The sequence below is a fragment of the Taudactylus pleione genome, unplaced genomic scaffold (assembly GCF_031769625.1).
Source record: "Taudactylus pleione unplaced genomic scaffold, aTauple2 ptg000313l, whole genome shotgun sequence".
Classification (NCBI taxonomy): Eukaryota; Metazoa; Chordata; class Amphibia; order Anura; family Myobatrachidae; genus Taudactylus; species Taudactylus pleione.
Window position 1 is genome coordinate 7,468,838 of NW_028284714.1, and position 22,695 is coordinate 7,491,532.

Sequence of the window (22,695 nt, forward strand, 5' to 3'; positions counted from 1 at the left end):
AATATTTTGGCTATTTTTCAAATTAAATGAAACCCTTTACATATTCTCTTAACTTCTGTTATCTTTATAGCCATTATTTATTTTGAAAAGTAGAATATAATGTTTATTGTACAATCATATTTGTATTTTATTTATTTTTTTTTAAACTGTTATGCTGGGCATACACGGCAAGATAAAATGTCTGTCAGACCGACAGACATTTTATATGGCAGCCTGCCAGCCGCAGATGTCCGCGGCATACACTGTGAGAGAAATCTCACAGTGTATAGCCCGACATCCGCGCTCCGCCCCCGGGGGAGGAGACATTTCCCTGTTCCTTCCATAGGAAGGAACACAGGAAATGTCTGTCTGTCGGCCGCGCTGGGCATACACTGCCAGATGCGTCCGCCGATATCGGGCGGATCGTCCCGATAATTGCAGCGTGTATGGCCAGCATTAGTTATTTTTTTGCCGTTTTAAACTTTCAAGAACCATCAATATTGGTTTGTGCTTTGGGACTATTCAATTTCATCATTAGATGACAATTATTGTATACTAATTACAAATATTATTATCTCAGATAACAAAATAGGCTATATGTTGAAAATAATAAATATGGGAGGTATTGATTCCATCATATTGATCCCAGAGTAAGAAAGTGTAACATGTAATGTGTAATTAACATGCATAAACTTGTGTCTAAATTCATGTTATATTATATTATCTAATTTTTTACTAAAATAACCTATGGTTAAATAAAAAAAAGTGTCTGCTGTAATAAATTTGTTAAATGATAATGGAACTTCTGGTGTTCTGTTTATCGTGAGATATTCATCAAATATTACTGTAAATTCTAATAAATAATAATGTGAAGAAAATTACTATGCATAAAGTGTGAAAAAACTAAAATCATTGAGGATAAACCCAGATTGTACTGTGCTTCTCCAAATATTATTATTATTCTTCTGTTTGAAGGCTTTCACATAAAGCTTTATCACCATATTACTATGATCAATCTCTATTGCCTGTGTCACTAATATCATTATGACTGATTTCTATACCATAATTACTTAAAAAAAAACAAGACAAACAGGAGCTTCCATACACATGCTATACCATATAGGTATATTGCTATAGTTGTTTAGTCATATATGTTACATTGATCCAAAAAGGAACACATCATTTTCACTCATGTACAAAGCTATCAAACATGAAGGTCCACTGGTTTTCTCCTTTATCATCTATATTTAGCCTCAATATATTGCTTTATAAAGGTTTATTCTGGAGAAAGTGTTCTAATATTAACGGTCATTAATAAAGGTTTTTTAATTACTACATGAGGGGTCTTTCTACGAAAGACAGAAACATGTGCTTTTGCTCCCTATCAAGGACTACTGCAGAGCTAATGCTAAAAGTAGTAAATGCTGGCTAAGAGATTTGCCAGCTATCTTGAGTGAAAGCTTCACCATGCAAACCAAGGGGAAGGAGGAAGAAGAAGAGGACGAGGTAGAACAGGAGGAGGTAGAGAAGGAGGAAGAAGACTTATTTAAGTAAAACATTATCTTCCAATGTCTATATCTATGTATTAGTAAATTGCGGTTAGCGGTGATATCATCATGTCTCAAATGTTTTGCCCATTGTAAAGGAGGTCAACTGTCAGCTCAGGGCAACTGCAGCCCAGGGTGGCTTACACTTCACACACAGTGGCTGGCATTTCACATGGATACAAATGTTAACACCTTCTCACAAATTTCTTAGGATGTTTAGCTCTTACTACTCTGCCTTTGTAACTGGTTTTCCTCCGTTAGCTAGCCATACACTAGAGCAGTGGTTCCCAAACCGTGCACCGTGGCACCCTGGGGTGCCTTGGGACACTTGCAAGGGTGCCTCAGGTTGGTTGTCAAGCAAAAAAAAAAAAATTATTTAAGTTCAATGTAATCTAAATATGTAGACAAAAAGCAGCAGAAATCTGTCCATCACCACATAACTGAACCTAAGGATGGCAGGTAAGCACAATTTACTTCACTTTACTACTTTTCTGAATTTCTCAATAACAAACATTTGGCCCAGGGGTGCCGTGAAACCATGCTGTTATTGTAGGGCGCCATGATTCAAAAAAGTTTCAGAACCACTGCACTAGAGTAATATTGTTTCAACCAGCCAACTAGTTCACACCATACCATACTGTCATTGGCAGGGGAATTTGGATTCCTGACTTTGGTGGTGATGGATTGGCAGTTGGCCCTCATCAAAGCCTTGAGTTGTTGGTAATGAGCTGGCTGTTGACCTACATTTAAGAATCTCATTGCTGGTGATGTGCTGGCAGTTGGCCCCCATCTGCACCTTTTATTGAATTATTTGGGGAACATAGCAATACTGTGTGTAGGGTCATTTTTTCTTCACAACTTTTTCCCTCTTTTCAATGAATAATTTAATAAAACTGACCCTTTTCTCCTCCAACATATCTACATGCCTTTATTGTAGATAAGTTTTTGCCTCTACTCACTAGATGTACAGAACAAATGTAAGCTTACATCAGCAAATAGGAAATTTATAAGGAAAATATTAGTTCAATGTGTGTTGGGTGATAGGTGCAATTGGTTACACTTTTTATACTTAAATACTCACTTGATTTCATCATGTATAAAATTTGATAGAATTGTGTCTTCTGGCAAAAGCTTTAGGTGTATTTCTCTTGGTAACACATTTGATTGATGGTCGGGTACACTGAAAAAATATTTTTTCATAAAGAAGAATGTTCCCAATGTTCCAAGGAAGGTGCATACAATTAGTGATTTGTATTTCATGATTCTAGATACAAATGAGATAGAAACATGTCAGTAAATGAGAAAGAGAAATGTCAGTAAATGAAATATAACACATCTGTAACACTTTTCCTTTCCTAAGAATTATGTTTTAAAGTGGAGTGCTTGATAATTTTATTCTTTTTACTTATTACTGTAAATTGTGAGGATCTTAACAAAACAATGATGAGAGGAAGCTTTTGAACCTTTTAGAAGTAACTCTGTGGGGTATATTTACCAGCAGGCGCGCACGGAGGGGGGTTTCTGAGTACCCAGAAACCCCCCTGCCCACGATCACTAAGTGTAGTGCACACCGCAGTGAGTGCGGTCCACACTACACAGTAACAAACACACCGCCATCGAGTAGTACACTCGTACTGCCCGGCGGCGGTGTGTTTATTTTAGCAGCCAATGAGAGTCACTCATGAGCTCCGCCTTCTAGCTCCCTCCGCAGCGGGTGAATGGAGAGACGTCATGATTTCATGATGTCTCCCCCATAGTGCAGAGCGAGCCATGAGGGCAGACAGCGGTGGTGACGGCAGGAGTGGGGATTCAGGTAAGTTGTGTGTGTGTGTGTGTGTGTGTGTGTGTGTAAGGGACATGAGCACTGACACTGGCACTGCATAGGGGGCGCTACTGGGGGCACTGTATGGGGGGAGGCACTACTGGGGACACTGAGCGCGGCTGAGCTTCTCTCGCAAGAAGAGAGGCCAGCCTATTAAAGCTCCACCCACCCAGCTTACCCGCCATCGGCGATGGCGTCATCGAGGGACGAGGGGTGAGGAAGTGGTGTGGGTCCGCGGGTGAGTGACAGACAACTGCCGAGGGTATGTGCTCAGTGCTTACTGCTGGACACACATTTGCCAGCCCTGCACATACCGTATAGGCAGCCTGGTCGGTGTTAGTTGCGGGGGCTAAGGGGGGATTACCTTCTGAAATGCATTGAAGAGATCAGTGCTTTCAGACAGGGGGCTTGTTGTGGGCGGAGCCATACTCGATGCTGTGGCCATGCCCACATCACACCCCCAGTATGGAAGCACTGATCTCTTCAATGTGTTGCAGCCAGCTCAGCAGATGATTCCTGCCTCCCCCCTGTGGCTAGGTGACATCCAGTGGCGGGCTGGGCCGGGGGGCAGGGTGCCATTTGCCCCCCGGGCCACAGCGTCATGCGGGCCGCAGGCAGTCTGTGTCACTGTGACACAGACTGCACCGCGTGTGTAGCGCTGACTGGACGGAGTTGGGTCAGTGCTACACAAAAGACAAACACACAGCCGCCGGCACCAGCAGCTGTGTGTTTGTTTTGATCAGCAGCCAATAAGAGTCTGTCAGACTCTCATTAGCTGCTGCTGTGCCCACTGTGGGAGCCGCTCCATCTTCCGGCTCCCGCAGTGGGTAATGGGAGAGGCATCATGACATCAGATGATGTCTCTCCTTTAATGCAGAGCGGCTCGGACCAGGAAGGACAGACGGAGGAGCGGATGGCGATGGCGGGAGCAGGGATTCAGGTAAGTGTTTTTTGTTTTGTTTTTCACTACGTGTGTCTACTGGGGGGGGGGCTGGCACTACAAGGGGGAGACCACTACTGGGGGCACTACAAGGGGGGGGACTACTGGGGGCACTACAAAGGGGGAACCACTACTGGGGGCACTACAAGAGGGAGGGACTACTACTGGGGGCACTACAAGAGGGAGACCACTACTGGGGGTACTACAAGGGGGAGATCACTACTGGGGGCACTACAAGGGGGGACCACTACTGGGGATTATAACAGGGGCACTTCAAGGGGGGGACTACTACTGGGGGCACTACAAGGGGGGGCTACTACTACAAGGGGGGGCTACTACTGGGGCACTACAAGGGGGGGACTACAACTACTATGGGCACTACAAGGGGAGGGGACAACTACTAGGGGCACTGCATAGGGGGAGGGGACTACTACTAGGGACACTACATAGGGGGGCAGGGAATACCACTGGGGGCACTGCATCGAGGGACCACTGCGGGGGGCTCTATAAAAAGGGTAATACTGGGGGTACTGCATAGGGGGGAGACTACAACTGGGGCCACTATTTAAGGGGCACTGCATAAGGGTTACCGCTATTGGGGGCACTGCATGGGGTGTGGACTGCTACTGGAGGCACTATATAAGTAGCACTGCATAGGGGGTACCACTACTGGGGGCACTATATAAGGGACTTACTACTGGAGGCACAAGGGGCACTGCACAGGGGGGACCACTACTATGGGCACTGTTTAAGGGGCACTGCATAAGAGGGATCACTACTGGGGCACTACTGGAGGCCTGCATAAGGGGGTCCTCTCCTAGGGCACAGGGGGGCACTGCATATGGGCACCACAACGGGGTTGTCCCTAATCTTTATTTTTACTTTACATTAATCCCATATGGACCCGCTTCCTCCCTGGAACACTTGAAGGGGGGGCGCCATAGCACGCACGTTCTTCGGGCACCCTGGCTACACGCTACTCCTCTGCCAGGGCCACCTGCATGCATTTGCCCCCCAGGCTAAAAGTTGCCAGCCAGCCCCTGATGACATCTATCTATGGTGTGGTCTGGAGGGGACATCTGTGTACAGAGGGTAGTTGATCTGTGTTAGTGGGAGGAATCTATGTATGGTTAAGTGCTGTGTGTGTGTGTGAGGGAGGGGGGAGCTGAGGGAGGGGAATAAAGCGCTGTATGTGGGGGGTCTGAGTGAGTGGGGAGAGTGTCTGTGAAGGGGGGGATCTGTATGGCTGGAGTGCTGTATGTGTGTGTGGGGGAATCTATGGCTGAAGTGCTGTATGTGCATGAGGGCGGGATGTGTGTGGCTGGAGTGCTGTATGTGTGTGTGGGGGATCTGTATGGCTGGAGTGCTGTATGTGTGTGGAAGGGAATCTATGGCTGGAGTGCTGTATGTGTGTGGGGGGGGGATCTATGTGGCTGAAGTGCTGTATGTTTGTGGGGGGTATCTGTGTGGCTGAAGTGCTGTATGTGTGTGGGGGGTATCTGTGTGGCTGAAGTGCTGTATGTGTGTGTGGGGGGAATCTATGGCTGGAGTGCTCTATGTGTGTGTGGGGGGGAATCTATGGCTGGAGTGCTGTATGTGTGTGGGGGTATCTGTGTGGCTGAAGTGCTGTATGTGTGTGTGGGGGGAATCTATGGCTGGAGTGCTCTATGTGTGTGTGGGGGGGAATCTATGGCTGGAGTGCTGTATGTGTGTGGGGGTATCTGTGGAGTGCTGTATGTGTGTGAGGGGGGGGGAATATGTGTGGCTGAAGTGCTGTATGTGTGTGAGGGGGGGGATCTGTGTAGCTGAAGTGCTGTATGTGTGTGAGGGGGGGAATCTGTGTGGCTGGAGTGCTGTATGTGTGTGAGGGGGAGGATCTGTGTGGCTGGAGTGCTGTATGTGTGTGGGGGGTATCTGTGTGGCTGAAGTGCTGTATGTGTGTGTGTGGGGGTATCTGTGTGGCTGGAGTGCTGTATGTGTGTGAGGGGGAGGATCTGTGTGGCTGGAGTGCTGTATGTGTGTGGGGGGGTATCTGTGTGGCTGAAGTGCTGTATGTGTGTGGGGGGTATCTGTGTGGCTGAAGTGCTGTATGTGTGTGGGGGGTATCTGTGTGGCTGGAGTTCTGTATGTGTGTGGGGGGGGTATCTGTGTGGCTGGAGTGCTGTATGTGTGAGGGGGTGAGAGCTGTCATTATTGCCATGTGTGAATCATGTGTCTACATTTTATCAGTCACATCAAAGCACTGTTGCTCGAGGCCCATTTATCATTCTATATTTGCTGCTATATCCCTGAAAACACCTGTTTTTGGGGGTTAACTGCAAATATTTAGTTTCCCCATTCCCTCTTGCAGCCGCTTCCCCCATGTTGCCAAATTTACCAACATTTGGATATTGGCCCGCAGCTAACGCCACCAGAAAATAGCTTCAGCCTCTGTAGCCTATGGGCTACAGTGCAAATGATTAGCCGGCAGAGGGTTCCTCCGGAACCCTCCCCCGCCAATGGTGGCAGTGCATGAGCAGTCAGCGGGACTGCGCATGCGCAGCAGCCCCTGTAGCTCTCCGGGCACATTGCAGTGATGGGTTCCTTTCGGAGCCCCTGTCCCTGAATGATCCGGATGGAACATTTTGCAATGTTATCATGGACGGTAATATCATGCCCAGATCACATTGTAATTGCGATTATTAATAAATGGGGGCCTTGGTCTGCAAATAGGTATCATGATGACCCTTAAAGTGCATGACACTTGGGGTGGGATGCATTAAGCATCCCACCACTCATCGCAATCATAGCAGCATTTAGTAACGCCATACGCTTGAGCAATTGTGGTTAAAATCGCTTTCGGGAGAGCTGTCCTTTGCGATAGAGGGACTTCAGGGGTAATGACTTAGAAGTACCTGTGCGCATGCGTCATATGACCAGCGTGCTTTTGATATTTATTAATTATCAGATCCTAGTCCTGATAATTGTAATTTCTTATCGCAGCTACTTGCGTATATGTATATATAATATATATATATATATATATATGCGCAACATATTTACTTTCCTTTTTTTGGGGGTGCACATCTCCTTCTTGCCTCCGGGTGACTGGGATGAACTTACGCCACTGACTGACAGCGGTGGTTGGTGCATCCGCAGGGGGTAAGTTAAGGGGCTGCTCAGGGCAGTCTGTCAGCCTGATTGTCTGATCTCCACTCTCCCCTCCCCAGCCTGTGAAGAAGTTTAAAGTCATAGCCCTAAGTCTCTTAAGTTAACTTCACAGTCTGGGGAGGGACCACAGTGGAGAGGAGACAATCGGCTGGCCGCAGCAGACTGTCAGTGCCTGGTGGTAGCAGTGGTAGGCTAGCCATCAGAGGTCAGGGCTGGGTGTTTATTTAAAATTATATAAAATCAAATTTCAAATTCATGATGAGATGAGAGCAATGGGGCTGGGAGATGGAGTCTGGAGAGAAGGATGTCTGGGGTGGGGGCCCTGGGGAGAAATGATTAATGATGACCTGAGGGGGTGGGGTATTCTGTACTTAGATAATAGATATGATCTGTCTGTGGGGGGAGGGGGGTTCTGCCGAACTAGAGATGATCTGTCTGTGGAGCTGTTATTTTGTGCTAAGGGCCTGCTGGGGACTATGCTGTGAGGGGTTGTGCTCTGAGGGGGCTGTCATATGAGGGGGACTGTGCTGTGAGAGGGTCTGTACTATGCAGGTGATCTTGCTGAGAGGTGCTGTGCTGAGGAGGACTGGTGTGAAGGGCTGCGATGAGGGGGCTGAGCTGTGGAGGACTGTACTATGGGGCGACTGTGATGAGAGAGGCTGTGTTATGAGGGGCTGATTTGGGAGGAGCAGTTCTATGAAGGGGGCTGGCAAGTGGGCAACTATGTTGAGGATGACTGTGGTATGAAGGTCTGTGATAAGGGGGCTGAGCTGTGGAGGACTGTGCTATGAGGGGGACTGTGATGAGGGGGCTGTGCTGAAGGGGGCTGTGAGGAGTGCTGTGAGGGGAGAGGGTTTTGCTGTGCTGTGGGAGGATGTTGTGATGTGGGGAGAGCGTTGACACTGGAGGCACAGAGGAGATGGTGCTGGGGCAAAATGGAGATGGCAATGGGGGCAAAGAGGAGCTGGAGCTGGACAGTGGGATGTATTGGAGACCCAGGTGGATGGTATTGGAGAGTGACAGGGAGAAGATACAGGATGATGGTACTGGCGGGAACCTCTGTTGCATGTTGATGACATTGGCTTTATTCCTACGCTTACAGGCTGCTTCTGGATCATGTGATCTCCAGCATGAATAGTGACTGCCAAGACGCTGCCTGTCCAGGGAGGATCAATTTCTTCAGCAGTTCCTTGTTGCAGAGAAATCATATAGGTAAGAAAACACTTATTCACACACTGTGCTTATTCACTGGAGAGAGGAGCTGGGGGCATATCCATCAGAGCAACACTGAGCAACACTGGTGAGTGTCACAGTCACTGGAACAGCGAAGTTGAACAGCAGTTTCCTGTTCCAGGAGTCAGACTTAAATACACCTGGGAAGCTGATAATTGTATCAAAGGATCAGCTGAGTGACCACAGGACTACCATTGGGAGAGACTAGTCAGGTGATATAGACCAACATGGCTGCGCCCATGACCGGCACCATGGAAACCAGGAGGCAAGCACGGAAGCCCTAGCAGACCCCAGGGAGAATACTCAGTCACCACTCACCTCCACTTCCAGTGACTGAACACCTAAGCCCAAGGACACCGGCACAGAGGTGAGTAGTGGCCGATCCCAGGCCGCATCCTGACACGTAGTATAGTGATGCTTTACAGTGTAGTGTAGCTTATAGAGGGGTCATTAATGTAGCTTTGGGCATAAAGTGGTCAGTAGTGTAGGGTACAAAAGGGTTCAGTAAAAATACCAATCCCAAGTACTTAGGGCCTGATTCAGCACGGATCGCAATGCTGCATTTGCACACACCTGTCTGTTGCAAAATTATGCAAATGAATGCGATCGTAAAATGCAGACGCCCAGCACTACATAAAGCCACCCCCTACACCTTACTTACATCCGCATTAGTTAGCAAGACAGCAAAAACATCGGTAACATAGAGAACCATAAAACCCGTACGCACAGATGTGGTTGACCTGACCCTCATGCACAAACTGCTAAACTTCCTGCAAACAGTGAGTACTCAGGCTGCGTATGCAATCGCAGGGGCTTAATTATGCATGCCCCTGTAATGGCGTTCAAATGCACAGGTACACCTCCGCTTCTCTGACTACCCCCCATCACCACCCCCAAATGGTCATTTCCTGTCAATCACTCTGCCATTCCTATGCGTGCTCACTGAAATCGCATCCCAATCGCAGTGGCTAGTTCATGTACGCACAATGCGATGCATATGCATGCGCAGATTGCAAACATCGGCGGGTGCGTGCAACCGCTGCTGTGGGATCTGTGCTGAATCAGGCCCTTAGTACACGATTATTAAATTAATACACAAAATGCAGGAAAGTATGCAATCTGGGTAAAAAAAAGGCAAATGTCAGAGGTCCGATATGAGTGACTCGTACATTGCCTTGCACCACATATGGTTATGCTTAACTGATATATGTTCATTATTTATAAAGGGGGGCGCCAAAGGAGATTTTCGCCCTGGGCTCCACTTGGTCTAGAATGATGATAGATGTCTAAACGACCAGTTGGAGCGTGCATCACTGGTCGTTTGCGACTTTTTTTTAAACGATCTGTAAACGATTTTCAAACTATTATTGAATGTTAACGATATTACTATCGTTCAATCGCTCAATTGAATCGCCCAGTGGATGTGTGCCTTTAGGAGGCGCTGTCTGAGGTAGACCGTGACAGGCAGCTCAGCAACAGCTGCATTGTATAATGGTGAGACTTTTGGGCAGCAGATATGTAATAATGTAGCATTATTTGAACCGAGCGGTTGGATATTACTTCCCCTCCCTGTCATTCCTGTGGGCATTAGGCATGAAGAGGAGAATGTGGTACAGTGTGGGTGGTAGGGAAGCCATTGTGCTGACAGATGGTCAGGTCACATATGTGGTAGATGTGATTCCTCCTCCACCATTTACAATTGATACATGGACTGAGATTATTCCTTTTTAGAACTATATGGACCTATGAACATTTTCTAGCACCTAATTTGGTGCTAGTTTATGGCTATATTAAGTGTTTTTTACTTATTTTAAGATATTTATTGTATTTTATGTATCTGGTTCTTTTTAATAAATGTGCCCCCTTTTGATATACAATGTGTATAATTATGACTTTTACTTAATTTATCAATAATGGGTTTACTTGAATTAATTAGAGGGTGAGAAGCACCTTAGAGCAGACCAAAGTAGACAGAGCCATAGTCAAATTTTTTTATTTATTTCTATTTTTTTCATATTTAATTCACAAAGTATTGTTCTTAGTCATTGAACACCCACGGCAATCTTTGAGACCACCAATTGGAATACTACAGCATTTCACTGCTTCACACCAAGGGGTAAATTTAATAAGATTCGATTTGGTCCCGATTTGTCCCGTTTTTCAACTCGGATAGGATCGATCAAAAACGGATGTTTTTTTCACTTAAAAAAATTGTGAATTTATCAAGGTCCCGGTTTTGACAGGATCGTTTTCATTGATGGTGTATTAGGTCGATCCTGTCCAATTTGAAGTCCCGATTTAAACGGACGAATTTCTCTCCCGAACAAGCAGGCTGCACATAACAGTGATATATGTGCAGACTGTTCTTTTATTTTTATTTTTAGGGTTACATTTTCTAAAAAAAATTGATGTGAGGTCCCCCCCCCGCCAAAAGGCTAACCAGACCCGGACTTGCCAGCCTGTCCTGGTACTTAAAATTACGGGGAACAAAACATGTAGGGTTCCACTGTAATTTAGGTACCAGCACCAGGCTGCAGGGCCAGTCCTGGTTTTAATTATAGGGGGGAAATATTGTGTAGGGGTCCCCCTATAATTAATACCAGCACTGGACCCTTCCAGCGGGGGCTGATGCCACAGCCAGGGGAGCCCTTTCACCGGACCCCCAGCCGCATCATCAGTCCTGACTGCTAGTTAGCCCAGGCCAGGGATCCGTTGGGAGTTGGAGACCCCCCCAATAAAGGGGTCCCCCTATCCAGGGCACCCCTGGCCTAGGCTGATAGCCTGGGGCTATCCACACCACCCTAGGGCGGTGGGTGGTGGGCTGATAGTGTATGGAATATGTAAAAAATAGAATTAACAACATTGTCTTTACAGTGGAACTGCAGGTCCCAGCAAGCCTCCCCCCTTGCTGGTACTTGTAGAACCACAAGTACCAGCATGTCGGGCATTAAGGGCCCGCTGGTACCTGTAGTACACCTGTAAAGAAATGTGTAAAAAAACACACAACACACACACTGTGAAAGTACAAGTTTATTGTACATCTACCACACTCATACATACTTACCTCCTGCACGATGTTCACATCCCCTTGTCACCGTAAAGTATCCATGGATGTACCTGTAATAAAGCACCAATACTCACCTTTTGTCCCATGATGTTCTCCACAGAAATCCATTAAGGACCACAGACACATTGTAACTACATGCTTCAAGGGAATGAGCTGTCATTAGTCCCAGGTCGAGAGCCAATGAGGTTTACATTAGCGGCCGCTCATTGGTTGGGACCCACGTGGACCCATGTCTTTTTGGATGCTATCCCTAAAATGATCATCAACTATTCTCTCAATGGTGACTGTATCAGTCAAAGTCACCATAGACATGTCACTAATTGTAGGCAGTTCTTTCAGATCCAACCAGATGTCATTAGATTTTGCTGACTGATCTGATCACCAGCAGTGGGACCCTTAGGAAAATTTAGTTTTTTCATGGCAGCTGCAGAAACTAAAGGAGGAGATGCTGCAGTGTCACGTGCCGCTTGAGCTGACAATTTTTTCACCAACAGCTCTTTGCATCTTTTCAGATTTATATCCGTCGGAAAGAAATACACAAGGTATGACAAACCTAGCATCAAGTATGGTCACCCAAATATAGTGATCTGATTTAAAGAGATTGATGATCCTTGAATCCTGACAAAGCGAGTGAAGGGCTTGGTCTACAAGTCCGACATACTTAGGGGAATCACTCAATTTCAGCTCCTCCTACAGTTTCTCCAGCTGTTTTTGCAAAAGTATGTTTAGGGGAATGACCTGACTCAAGCTGGCAGTGTCTGAACTAAGGCCCTGATTCAGAGTCGGACGCTCTGAAAGAGCGCTCGCTCTGAATCAGGGCTTTTCTTTTTGTGCAGCCTCCTGGCCGCTCGCATAGCTGTGGGTGACCACCCACAGCTATTGTGAGTGGCCTGGATGATGGTCGCGATGGTCAAGACCATTGTGACCATCGGGCTTGCAACGAGACCCTTGTGGTAGGGTCTTGTAGAGCCAGAAGCTCTCCCACTGACATCACTTGTGATGTCAGTGGGGCCGCCCACAAACAGCAGGTGTTCACTTGGGAACGCCTCCGTTTGTGAAGCCAACCCCCGGCCACGCCTCCAAAATGGTGCGAGATGTCGATCAAAATCGACAGCCACCCCCTTTTGGTGCGAGACCCAGAGTGACGGAGTGCCCGTCGCTAGCCGGGTCTCGCGCATGCGCACGTCGGAGCCGGCTCCGGCGTGCGCAGTGGCCAAACATCGACCCACTCGCGAGCGCATAGCGCTCGCTAGGGGGTCTGAATCAGGCCCTAACTTTACATGTGGCAAGTTCAAAGGGTTTGAGAACCTTGCACAACATGGAAATTATTCTCCACTGCACTTGACTAAGGTGTATTCCTGCTCCTTTCCCTATGTCATAGGCTGTTGTGTAGCCTTGGATGGCCTTTTGCTGATTCTCCATCCACTGAAGCATATAGAGGATAGAATTCTACCTAGTTACTACCTCTTGCTTCAGCTGATGGCAGGGCAAATTCAACAGTACTTGCTGGTGCTGCAATCTTTGACACGCTGAATGTCAAAAATGTCCCAAAATCTTTCAGGCCACCGAGAGCATCTCCTGCCTTCCATGTCATTTTTAAAAAATGTTGCAACACCAAATTAATTGTGAGCAAAACATGGGACATGTTCAAATTCTCCCAGATGTAATGCTCTCACAATATTGGTGGCATAGTCAGAAATCACAAATCCCAAGTAGAGTCCAATTGGGATAAGCCATTTTGCAAAGATTTCCCTGAGTTTTTCTAAGAGGTTATCAGTGGTATGACTCTTAGTGAAACCAGTGATAAACAGAGTAGCCAGCCTCTGAATGAGCTGGCATTTGTTAGATGCTGCTGCTGTTGCTGTTTGCACTGTTGGAGGCAATACACCTACCCAGTGGGCTGTTACAGTCATGTAATCTTTAGTTTGGCCTGTCCCGCTTGCCCACATATCTGTGGTTAAGTGGACAGTGGGTACAATGGCATTTTGGAGGACACTAATAAGGTTTTTTTTAATGTCCTTGTACAGACTGGAAATTGTTGTTTTAATGAATAGAAGGGACATGATAGCAGGGACACAGGACCTCAATTAACTGTCTAAAACCCACTGCATTAAGGCAGATACTGGATGCACATCCAATACCAGCTTAGCTGTTATGGCACCAGTAATCCGCTGTGCAACTGGGTGACTGCTGTCATACTTGTTCTCCCATGCAAAGAATTGTTTGAAAGTCAATTGTTTTGTTAAACTACTAAAAGTAGTACTACTTCCTGGTCCCCTTCTGGGATGAAGATCCACTCGCAACAGCAGCAGCAACAGGCATAGCAGTCAAGGATCCTTCTGAGGAATCACAGATAGGAGAAGAGTCAGTCATACTTATGAAATGTATACAGCAGGACTACTTCTGATCACAAATGAGGATGTTGATGATGTAGGTATTAGTGGTGGAGATTGCAGGCTCTTGGATCTAACAGAGAGAAGGGAGTAGCTAGGTGAGGCTGGACTGATTAGCCAAAGTTTCTGAATTTAGCAAACACATGACAAACACTTTGAAATGTGATGAATACGCTGCAAGTGACATAACATGAAGGAGGTTCCTAGATGGTTAAGGTCCTTACCTTTACTCACTCTTGCTTGGCAAATGATGGCTTGACAACTGTTGTGCAGATTTGGGTGGAAATAATTCCACACATGAGAAGTGGATTTTTTTGTCTTTTGCCCCGGCATGACAACAATGGGCTTTTTCATGCCATGGGCAACACCTGTTGCCTGATTTACACAAAAATCATCCTCAGCATCAACATTCTCATCCTCATCATCAACATTCTCATCATCCTGGTTAGTGCCAAGTACAGAAATATCCTCCTCATCATCCTGGTGCAATTCAACAGAGGCATCCTCGATTTCTACGTCAGCATGTTGACTTGTGCTGCTCATCCCCCATTTTTGCAGAGGGCACACAAATGGTGGAAGGAGGATCCTCTTCAAGTACAGTATTAAAAAGGTCAGGCTCACACATGGCAATCGCAGACACACTTGGATTCTCCTCAGGGATTTGTGACTTTTCTGAGTACACAGTTGGTTCATGTGCATTAGCGATTTTAATTTTTGTTGACACCTCTAAAGGGAGAAGGGCTTACATCATCAGAAGATGCAGAACCACCAGTCATAAATAAAGGCCAAAGCCTTATCCTTTCCATTCCACTTCGTGTAGTAAATGGCATATTGACAATTTTTTGTTTCTATGCAGCTAACTTAGCTTTTAATTTTTTTCTTTAACACTGTAAAACATTGCTTGTTTGATTTTAAATGCCCTGACTTAGGGCCTGATTCAGAGGCGCTCGCAAACAACGCACTGTTTTTTTTTTAGTTGCGGCCTCCTGGCCGCTCGCATAGCTGTGGATGACCACCCACAGCTATTGCGAGCGGCCAGGATGATGGTCGCAATGGTCAAGACCATTGCGACCATCGGGCTTGCGACGAGACCCCTGTGGTAGGGTCTCGTGGCCGCAAGCCCCAGAGAGCTTCTGGCTCTAATAGAGCTGGAAGCTCTCTCACTGACATCACTGGTGATGTCAGTGGGGCTGCCCACAAACAGCAGGCATTTGCTTGGGAACACCTCCATTTGTGAAGCCACCCCCGGCCACGCCTACAAAACGGGGCGAGCTGTCGATCAACATTGACAGCCACCCTTTTTGTAGTGAGCCATGGAGCGAGTGCTTTTTGCGCTCGCTCCGGGGCTCGCGCGTGCGCACTGGGCCACCATTGACCCGCTTGCGAGCGGGTCTGAATCAGGCCCTTAAGCCCTTGGACATTGGCCTGTCTAGATGATATTGACAGCCTTGCATCTTCATCATGACTGATGATAGCAGCTGCAAGACTGGTATGTCGTTCCTGCTCTCCTCTCATTTGGTCATTTTCCATATCAACAAACTTACACTGTGGTCTGACCTGCAGTGTCACCAAACAATATTTTTTTTTTACAATGGGAAAGAGCACCCCTGAATGAGGCAGCAGGCCCTTGATGAACACCACAGACAGCACCCCTTTTTTATGGACAACAAAGCACCCCTGCCGAGTGCGAACAGACTACCTGCAGAGTCACAAATACGTGGACAATAAACTGCTGCAGTTTCACCGAACAATAATAGCCCAGCTAAATTGCTAATGCACACAAAAAAAGTACTTTTATGTTTTTTTGACACTGGGGAAGATCACCCCTAATTGACAGAGCACCCCCCCCGGTCAACACAGCACCCCTTTATGGAGTGCAGTCCTAGCTTGATGGACAGAACAACAAAACAGCAGCAGCCACAATTAGCTTACAGGACAAGTGACACAGCAGCTGCAGCACCCACTGAAGGAAGCCCCCCTTTATATACTGCAGCCTAAGCCCCTTTATGGACAATACAGCAGCAGCCTTCAGTCCAAGACCCCGACTGGACACACACACTGAGTGACAGTGACTACACATCTGCTAGCTTCTCTCACCACAGCCGGAATGAAAATGGTGCAGATTACAGGGACCTTTATATAATCCAAAACCCGTGATAATCTGACAGCGGGAGGATGGCGCATTTTGCCTCATTTTTTAATCTGACTCAGATGGGAAAACTCGAGCTGGACTCGGATCTCGCCTCAGAAAGCAAAGTTCAGGTGGGTCTGGTTCTCTGAGAACCGGACCGGCTCATCTCTAGTTTTGATTTTGGAAAAACTGCCCTCAAGTGTTTTGGTTCGGTTTCAGTTATGGCTATCTGTAGATGATAAAAACAGCTAAAATCATGTAATTTGGACCTATTTACATGCAATTCAAAACCAAAACCAAAGAAATGGTTTTTAGTTTGGAGATCTAAACTTATGAGTAGACCCAAGCCGGGGTTCTACTCAGGAATCCCAAAAGTGATCCGAGATGGGACTCGGTATGACTCTGAGCACCAAAGTTTAGGGGTGCTCAATTTTCAGCAAAACTGAACCATTTATTTCTAGTTTACATTTACAATAAGGCTTAAGAGGGATGTGTACGGGATCCCAGTGGTCAGAATCCTGACATAGGCCCTCATTCAGACCCACTCGCAAGCGGGCGCACGTACGTTAGGCGTACGTACAAAAATATTTAAATTCAATGGCTCGCTCGTATTTTCGTTCGCATCTAAAATTCCTCCCTAAACTCAGGCGACCCCTCCTCTAACTAACGAGCGTGCGAAATAGCGAGCGTACATCCCCGAAATGGCTTGAAGGGAACGCACGCACAAGTGAAACCGGAAGTGGCCTTGTCAGATGTCGATTACCTGCTCCTTTATTCTGCCTACCTCCCTCAATCGTATCATGCCAATCAATGTATCAATTAGCTTAATTGTTTTTTTTTTTTCAACACAATGCAAGAAACTTTACTCTTGTCCGTATTTGTGTTTACCCGCAGAATACGTACGGATGGAACATTCGCTTTTATTGTTCAAAAAACATGTGAACCACAATTAAACAATTGTTCTATTGCTGTGGATCCCCGCATATTTTCCGGGGTTCATTTCTTTATTTAAATTTGCAAACGCATGTCACTGCATCAAGCCTATCATAACTCTCCAGAGATTTCTGGCCCTGTTGAACACATGACTCATACACTAACCAATAAAATTGCTCCTGTTAATTTCCAAAATACATTAGCCAATCAGAAATTTTGGCCACACTTTATCAAAAATGTTTTGTATGAAAAACTCCATTGCCATCATGAGAGCCTCCGCATTCACCAGGCGCGAGCTGCTGGTGCTTACGGAGGTGATGGATAGGCGGATCACCAGCCAGCCTCCACCCATCACCAACCGGCAGAAGCGCTCCGCGTATGCGGAGGCACGGTCCCGCCTGCGGTCGTTGGGTTCACGCCGCAACATCGGGCAGCTTGAGCGCAGGTGGTCAGACCTGCAACGGCGAACGCCCCGCTTGCTGGCATGCTTTCGCATGCAGATCGTTGAAAGTAAGTGTTATGTATTGTGGTTTTCATGTTTGTGTTTGTGGGGCATACTGCGTGTGCATGTTTTCCTGTCTGTCCTATTAATTATTTGTCCTCATATCAGCGTGTGCTTGTTTTCCCTCTATTTCTGTTTTTTTCATTCTACTCCTTTTTGCATGTTTTTTGTTGCTGTTTTTTTTTTTTTTATTTGGGCCCCGGATTTGCCCAGAAACTAACCTCAATTTGTTTGACATATTTTAGGAGGACAGCCAAGACTATGCCGTCACCGTCCGGCCAGACGGCGTTCCCGGCCACTATCCCCAACCCCCAGCCAACACTCCACCCCAAATATTTCCCCTATACCCCACTCCTCCCCAGCCTTCCCAGACCCTCTCCCGGAACTGTCGGGCCTCCTTCCCCTCCGTCCCACTTCCCCCTCTCCTCCACCCACCCCTCTTCCAATTACCCCCTCCCCGGAGTCCATCATTACCCCTCCCCGTTCTTTGGGGAATGAAGGCTCCTCCTCCGAGGAACATGGAGGGACTTCCGGAGCTCCCGTTTTGGCTCCCGGTATGTTTTTCTTTCTCATTTTTTTTAACCACAAACTGTTTGTATGTAATCATGTGTCGTGCCTTTATTCGTGCTTGTTTGGTTTACTTTTGGTGATTTAGCAGTTTGCCTTTACCTCTTCCTGCTGATTTCAACATACACATATCACACCTGTGTGAATTTGTACATAGGCCTTGTATTTTTGCCAGCACCCCCTTTTTGTTTTGGTTTTTCTTTTTTCGGTTTAGGAGTGATTTCGTTGTGTTTTTGTTTTTTTAATGTGGATTCCCTATTGTTTTATTAATCCACACACTTTTCTCACCCACAGAGGAACAGAGGCGTCGACAAGAGGTGGAGGATTGTGTTGGCCAGATGCGCCAACATGTCATTGGCCTTCTTGTGGCCCTTGACCGGCTGTCTGGCATCCTTCGCCAGTAGTTTTTTTTGTTTATTTTCATTTTGTAAATAAATTTTGTAGTTCTAATATACGTTCTGGCTCATTCTTTTTTTCAAAAACACAAATAGTTTTCCCTGACATAAGTAGACTGTTCCTGCAAGGATTTCCCTTTTTTAAAAGTTAGATTGTATTTTGTATTTGTATGTTAAACAGCCACAAGAAACACATAACAGTAACAATGTCATTTCCCTTTTTGGGTGTAGTGTCAATTAGATATTTCGCCATTTTACAGGTTCCTAGTTGGTGTGCAAGCTGCTTAGGCCAATCTTCAAAATCCAAAGGTTTGGACAGGCTTCCTTTTGGTGTGGGTTGGGAACCTGCAAACATATTTCAGTTTACATCAACTGGTGTCAGTACTGGATTACCCCTTAGTCAATTGTAAGGTGTGTTAACCTGGTTACACTTGCTGTTAACGTCCAAAAAAAGGAAGACCATTTCACTCTCCAAACATTTATTCACAACATAAATGAGAAATCAAAGTGGTCAGTCCCAAAACAAAAAAACAGTGATAATCTCAAATACAACACATACAAATAAAATATTTAATTAAAAAAAACAATCAAGAACTGGTTGACGAAGGACCATGCCAACATGATTCCACAAACATGGCGTTGCGATATGGGTTCCAGAATATATGGACAAAATCACCAGATCCAGGTTTGGTAAGGGTAGCAGGAAGTAGTGAGCGTTGGAGTGGCAAAGATTATGTGAACAAACAGAAGATGGTGAAAAAAAAAAAAAAAATTAGATGTTCGCAAACAAACACAAACACATTAGGTATAAACACTGTAGTTTGGGTCAAACTTACCTAAAAAATCTGGCCACCACATCATCGCGTATGGCCCCCCCACATACTGACCTCCGACCAACCTCGGGGGGGCCATCCTCAGGTAAGGCATCCTCTGGCTGCATTGGGACACCACTCCTTATGGCGATGTTGTGAAATATCCCACACAGGACCACAATTTTCGACACCATATCCGGCAAATACATGAGCTCGCCACCAGAGCGGTGGAGGCATCTGAATCGGCCTTTTAAAAGGCCGATACAGCGCTCCACCACTTGCCTGGTGGCTGTAAGTGCGGAATTATACTCACTTTGTGGGCCTGGTGTGGGAGCCAAATAAGGAGTGAGCAGCCAGGACATGCAAGGGTATCCACTGTCTCCTGTGAAAAATAAGAGACAACATCAGGAACACTGTGTATCAAGCTTAACATTGTTATGTACTAAAGGTCTCCACTTACCCAGAAGCCACGCATCACCAGCTTGTAGGTTGGTTAATTTCTGCCATATCCCTGATTGCCGGATGACGAAGGAGTCATGTGCACTTCCTGGTAACTTAGCATTCAGGGACAGGATCTGGAGGGAGGCATCACATACCACCATTACATTCAGGGAGTGATAGTGTTTCCTGTTTCTAAATATTGCCTCCAGCCATGCTGGAGGCTGAAGTGGTATGTGAGTACCATCCACAACCCCTATGATGTGTGGGAAGCCAGCTATTGGTTAAAAATTGGCCTTGGCCACACTAAGGGCACCCATATCCAAAGGCATTTGAATAAAATGATGGAGGTGCTTGAAAAGTGCCTCCATCACTGCCCTCAGGATCCGGGAAAAGGAGGATTGGGAGATGCCCGCCACTATTCCCACCGTTGTTTGAAACGATCCTGAGGCACAGAAATGTAACACCGCCATAAATTGCATCAGTGGTGGTATTGCTGTTGGACTGTCAATTTGCCGCTCAAGATCACTTTCTATTAATGAGAGAGTGTCTATGATGATTTTGGGAGGTAGACGGTAGCGTCTTAAAACCTCATCATCGGGCATTCCAAAAAGGGTGACACGTGTTCGAAATATCTGGGGCCTTGCATGCCTACGATGCCTACACCTGGGATGAGATTGAGGTTGGTCGGCTTCCGGGAGCATGGCCAGAACAATCCTCCCCAGATCAACCTGAAATTCAAAAATTTCAAAGTAAGGCTTTTGACCCACCCCAAAACTATATTAAAACAACTTAGCTTGATGATACCATCCATTGCTGCTTACATGCCGGGGTATTGTCATGATACGTCCAAACTGAAAATAAACAACAAAATTACTTGACACATTTCACTCTGTGCATTTTTGTGGATACATTTTGTGCTAGACCAAAGTTCAAATATGCCAAACACCCATTTAGCAAAACCGCAAAGCGACATTTAACACAGTACATCAAAACGGGTCGAAATGTTGGCTCAAAAAGCGAAAGCTAAACCATCAAAAAGTTAGAATGATTATTAAGCTGTTTAAAATGTGCTAATTAGTTCGCTAATACAAGTCACAAGAGTAACTACTAAAAATGCGCTAATTAGTTCGCTAATACAAGATAAAAAATGGACTTACCAAGAGCAAATATCTAAGATGCAAAATCAAAAGGTCTTTGGGGTCGAAAATAAACAAAATCTAAAATAGAATAAATTAGGTATCCAAAAATTACAAAATATACGAAACACAATGAAACAACAATTGAACAAAAGTTAGACTTCACAAAACTTACCAAATCAACAAACGAGGTCCCAAAAATATAAACCAACAAAGATAACGGAAAAAAAAACGCAAATCTAACCAACAAACGAATCTCCAACCGCCAACTCCTTTCTACGCAATCAATAAACTCCAGCCAAGATAACCTCCAACAATCCAAAAACGCCACCTCGACTTGAGACACACCAAGCCATAAATAGTGTTTCGTTTCCCGCACAAATTAAGGAGGGATCATAGGGCCGCACAATCAATGATGCGGCCGCAAAATAAGGACGCATGTATAAATACGTCACGAAAACACATTCAAATTCTGGTGTATTTCTTGTTTGGACCTCAGACATGGCGACAGACCAGGGAAAAAATGCCCAAGAGTCAGGCGGTAAGTCTTTCATGCATATTCTATCAACGATTAATTTGAAACATAAGATGAGGCAAGTTGTGATTTTGTGAATTCTGTAAATTTACACAAATAGGTGAGGAGGATGACATGGAAGAGGCTGCTGGGCCCAGTATTCCGGCCAAAGCGGGCAAAAAAAAAAGGCAGCCACATTTCACAAGAAAGGAGATGGAGGTTTTGATCCAGAAGTGTGTGGACATCCTGCCACAGGCAGACAGGAATATGAGTCTAAGCCAGAAGTGGAGAATGTGGGAAGAGGTAGCCGTTGCTGTCAATAGAGTGGGTGATTATGTCCGTCTAGCCCGGGATGTCAAACGGCGGTAAGTAAACCCTTGCCCCCCCTAAAAACAAACCCCATTTTAAACCAAAGGATAATGGCTTCCATTTTTCCCCACAGATGGGGCGACTTCAAATATCGCCTAAAGCAAAAACTCGCGGACAGGGCTAGGCATGCAAAGGGGACAGGTGGGGGTCCCACCCCTGTGTCATTGGAGTTGACGGATTTAGAAGAGCTGGCACAGGGGTGTGTGCAGCCTGTGGAGGTGTTTGGCGTGTCCAACATGGATACGGACATGCCAGACTTTGCGGCTCCTCATGTTGGCCCAGGTAAGTATTGTGATGTCACCAACTCTGAAATGCTATTGTGCCAATATGTAGATTCTAATGTGAGTCTTTTCTCATTTTTCCAACAGAGACACAGGCGGATGAGTCTGCTCCAGAGGGAAGCCTTGGCCGCAGAATTTCTGCTGGCTCTGCAGGGGAGGAACCAGTACATCCGGCTGAGGACCCTGCAGAAGCCAGTCCAGGGCGTGCCCCCTCACAGGCAGTGGGCCTCCTCACAGAACTCAAATTCAAATCGGATTTCCATACGGAGATTCTGCAGAGGATGGACGCCAGTCTGATACGGGTGGCTGAGGCCCTGGAGCAAAATGCTGCGGCCAACGTGACCATTGATCAGGCCCTGGCGGAAAATACCAGGGCCAACATCCGCATCGCCGATGCCCTGGAGCAGCTCGTTCGCCAGCACATGGTGGAGCCGACCTCCCTTCCTGCCGGAACATCAGGATCCTCCACCTCTGGCACAACAT

The 22,695-nt window shown here is 46.2% G+C and overlaps 1 protein-coding gene across 3 annotated transcripts in view; it reads right to left on the bottom strand.

Moving 5' to 3' along the window:
• Nucleotides 1-22,695, bottom strand: part of LOC148510710 (N-acetylneuraminylgalactosylglucosyl-glucoside beta-1,4-N- acetylgalactosaminyltransferase 2-like) — a 317,743-nt gene that overhangs the window by 192,265 nt on the left and 102,783 nt on the right. For all 3 annotated transcript variants that reach the window (XM_088442512.1, XM_088442511.1, XM_088442513.1), the window contains exon 2: nucleotides 2,608-2,790. In XM_088442512.1, coding sequence (XP_088298638.1) covers nucleotides 2,608-2,786 — 179 coding nt within the window. In that variant the 5' untranslated portion in view covers nucleotides 2,787-2,790. The remainder of the gene's footprint in view (nucleotides 1-2,607; nucleotides 2,791-22,695) is intronic.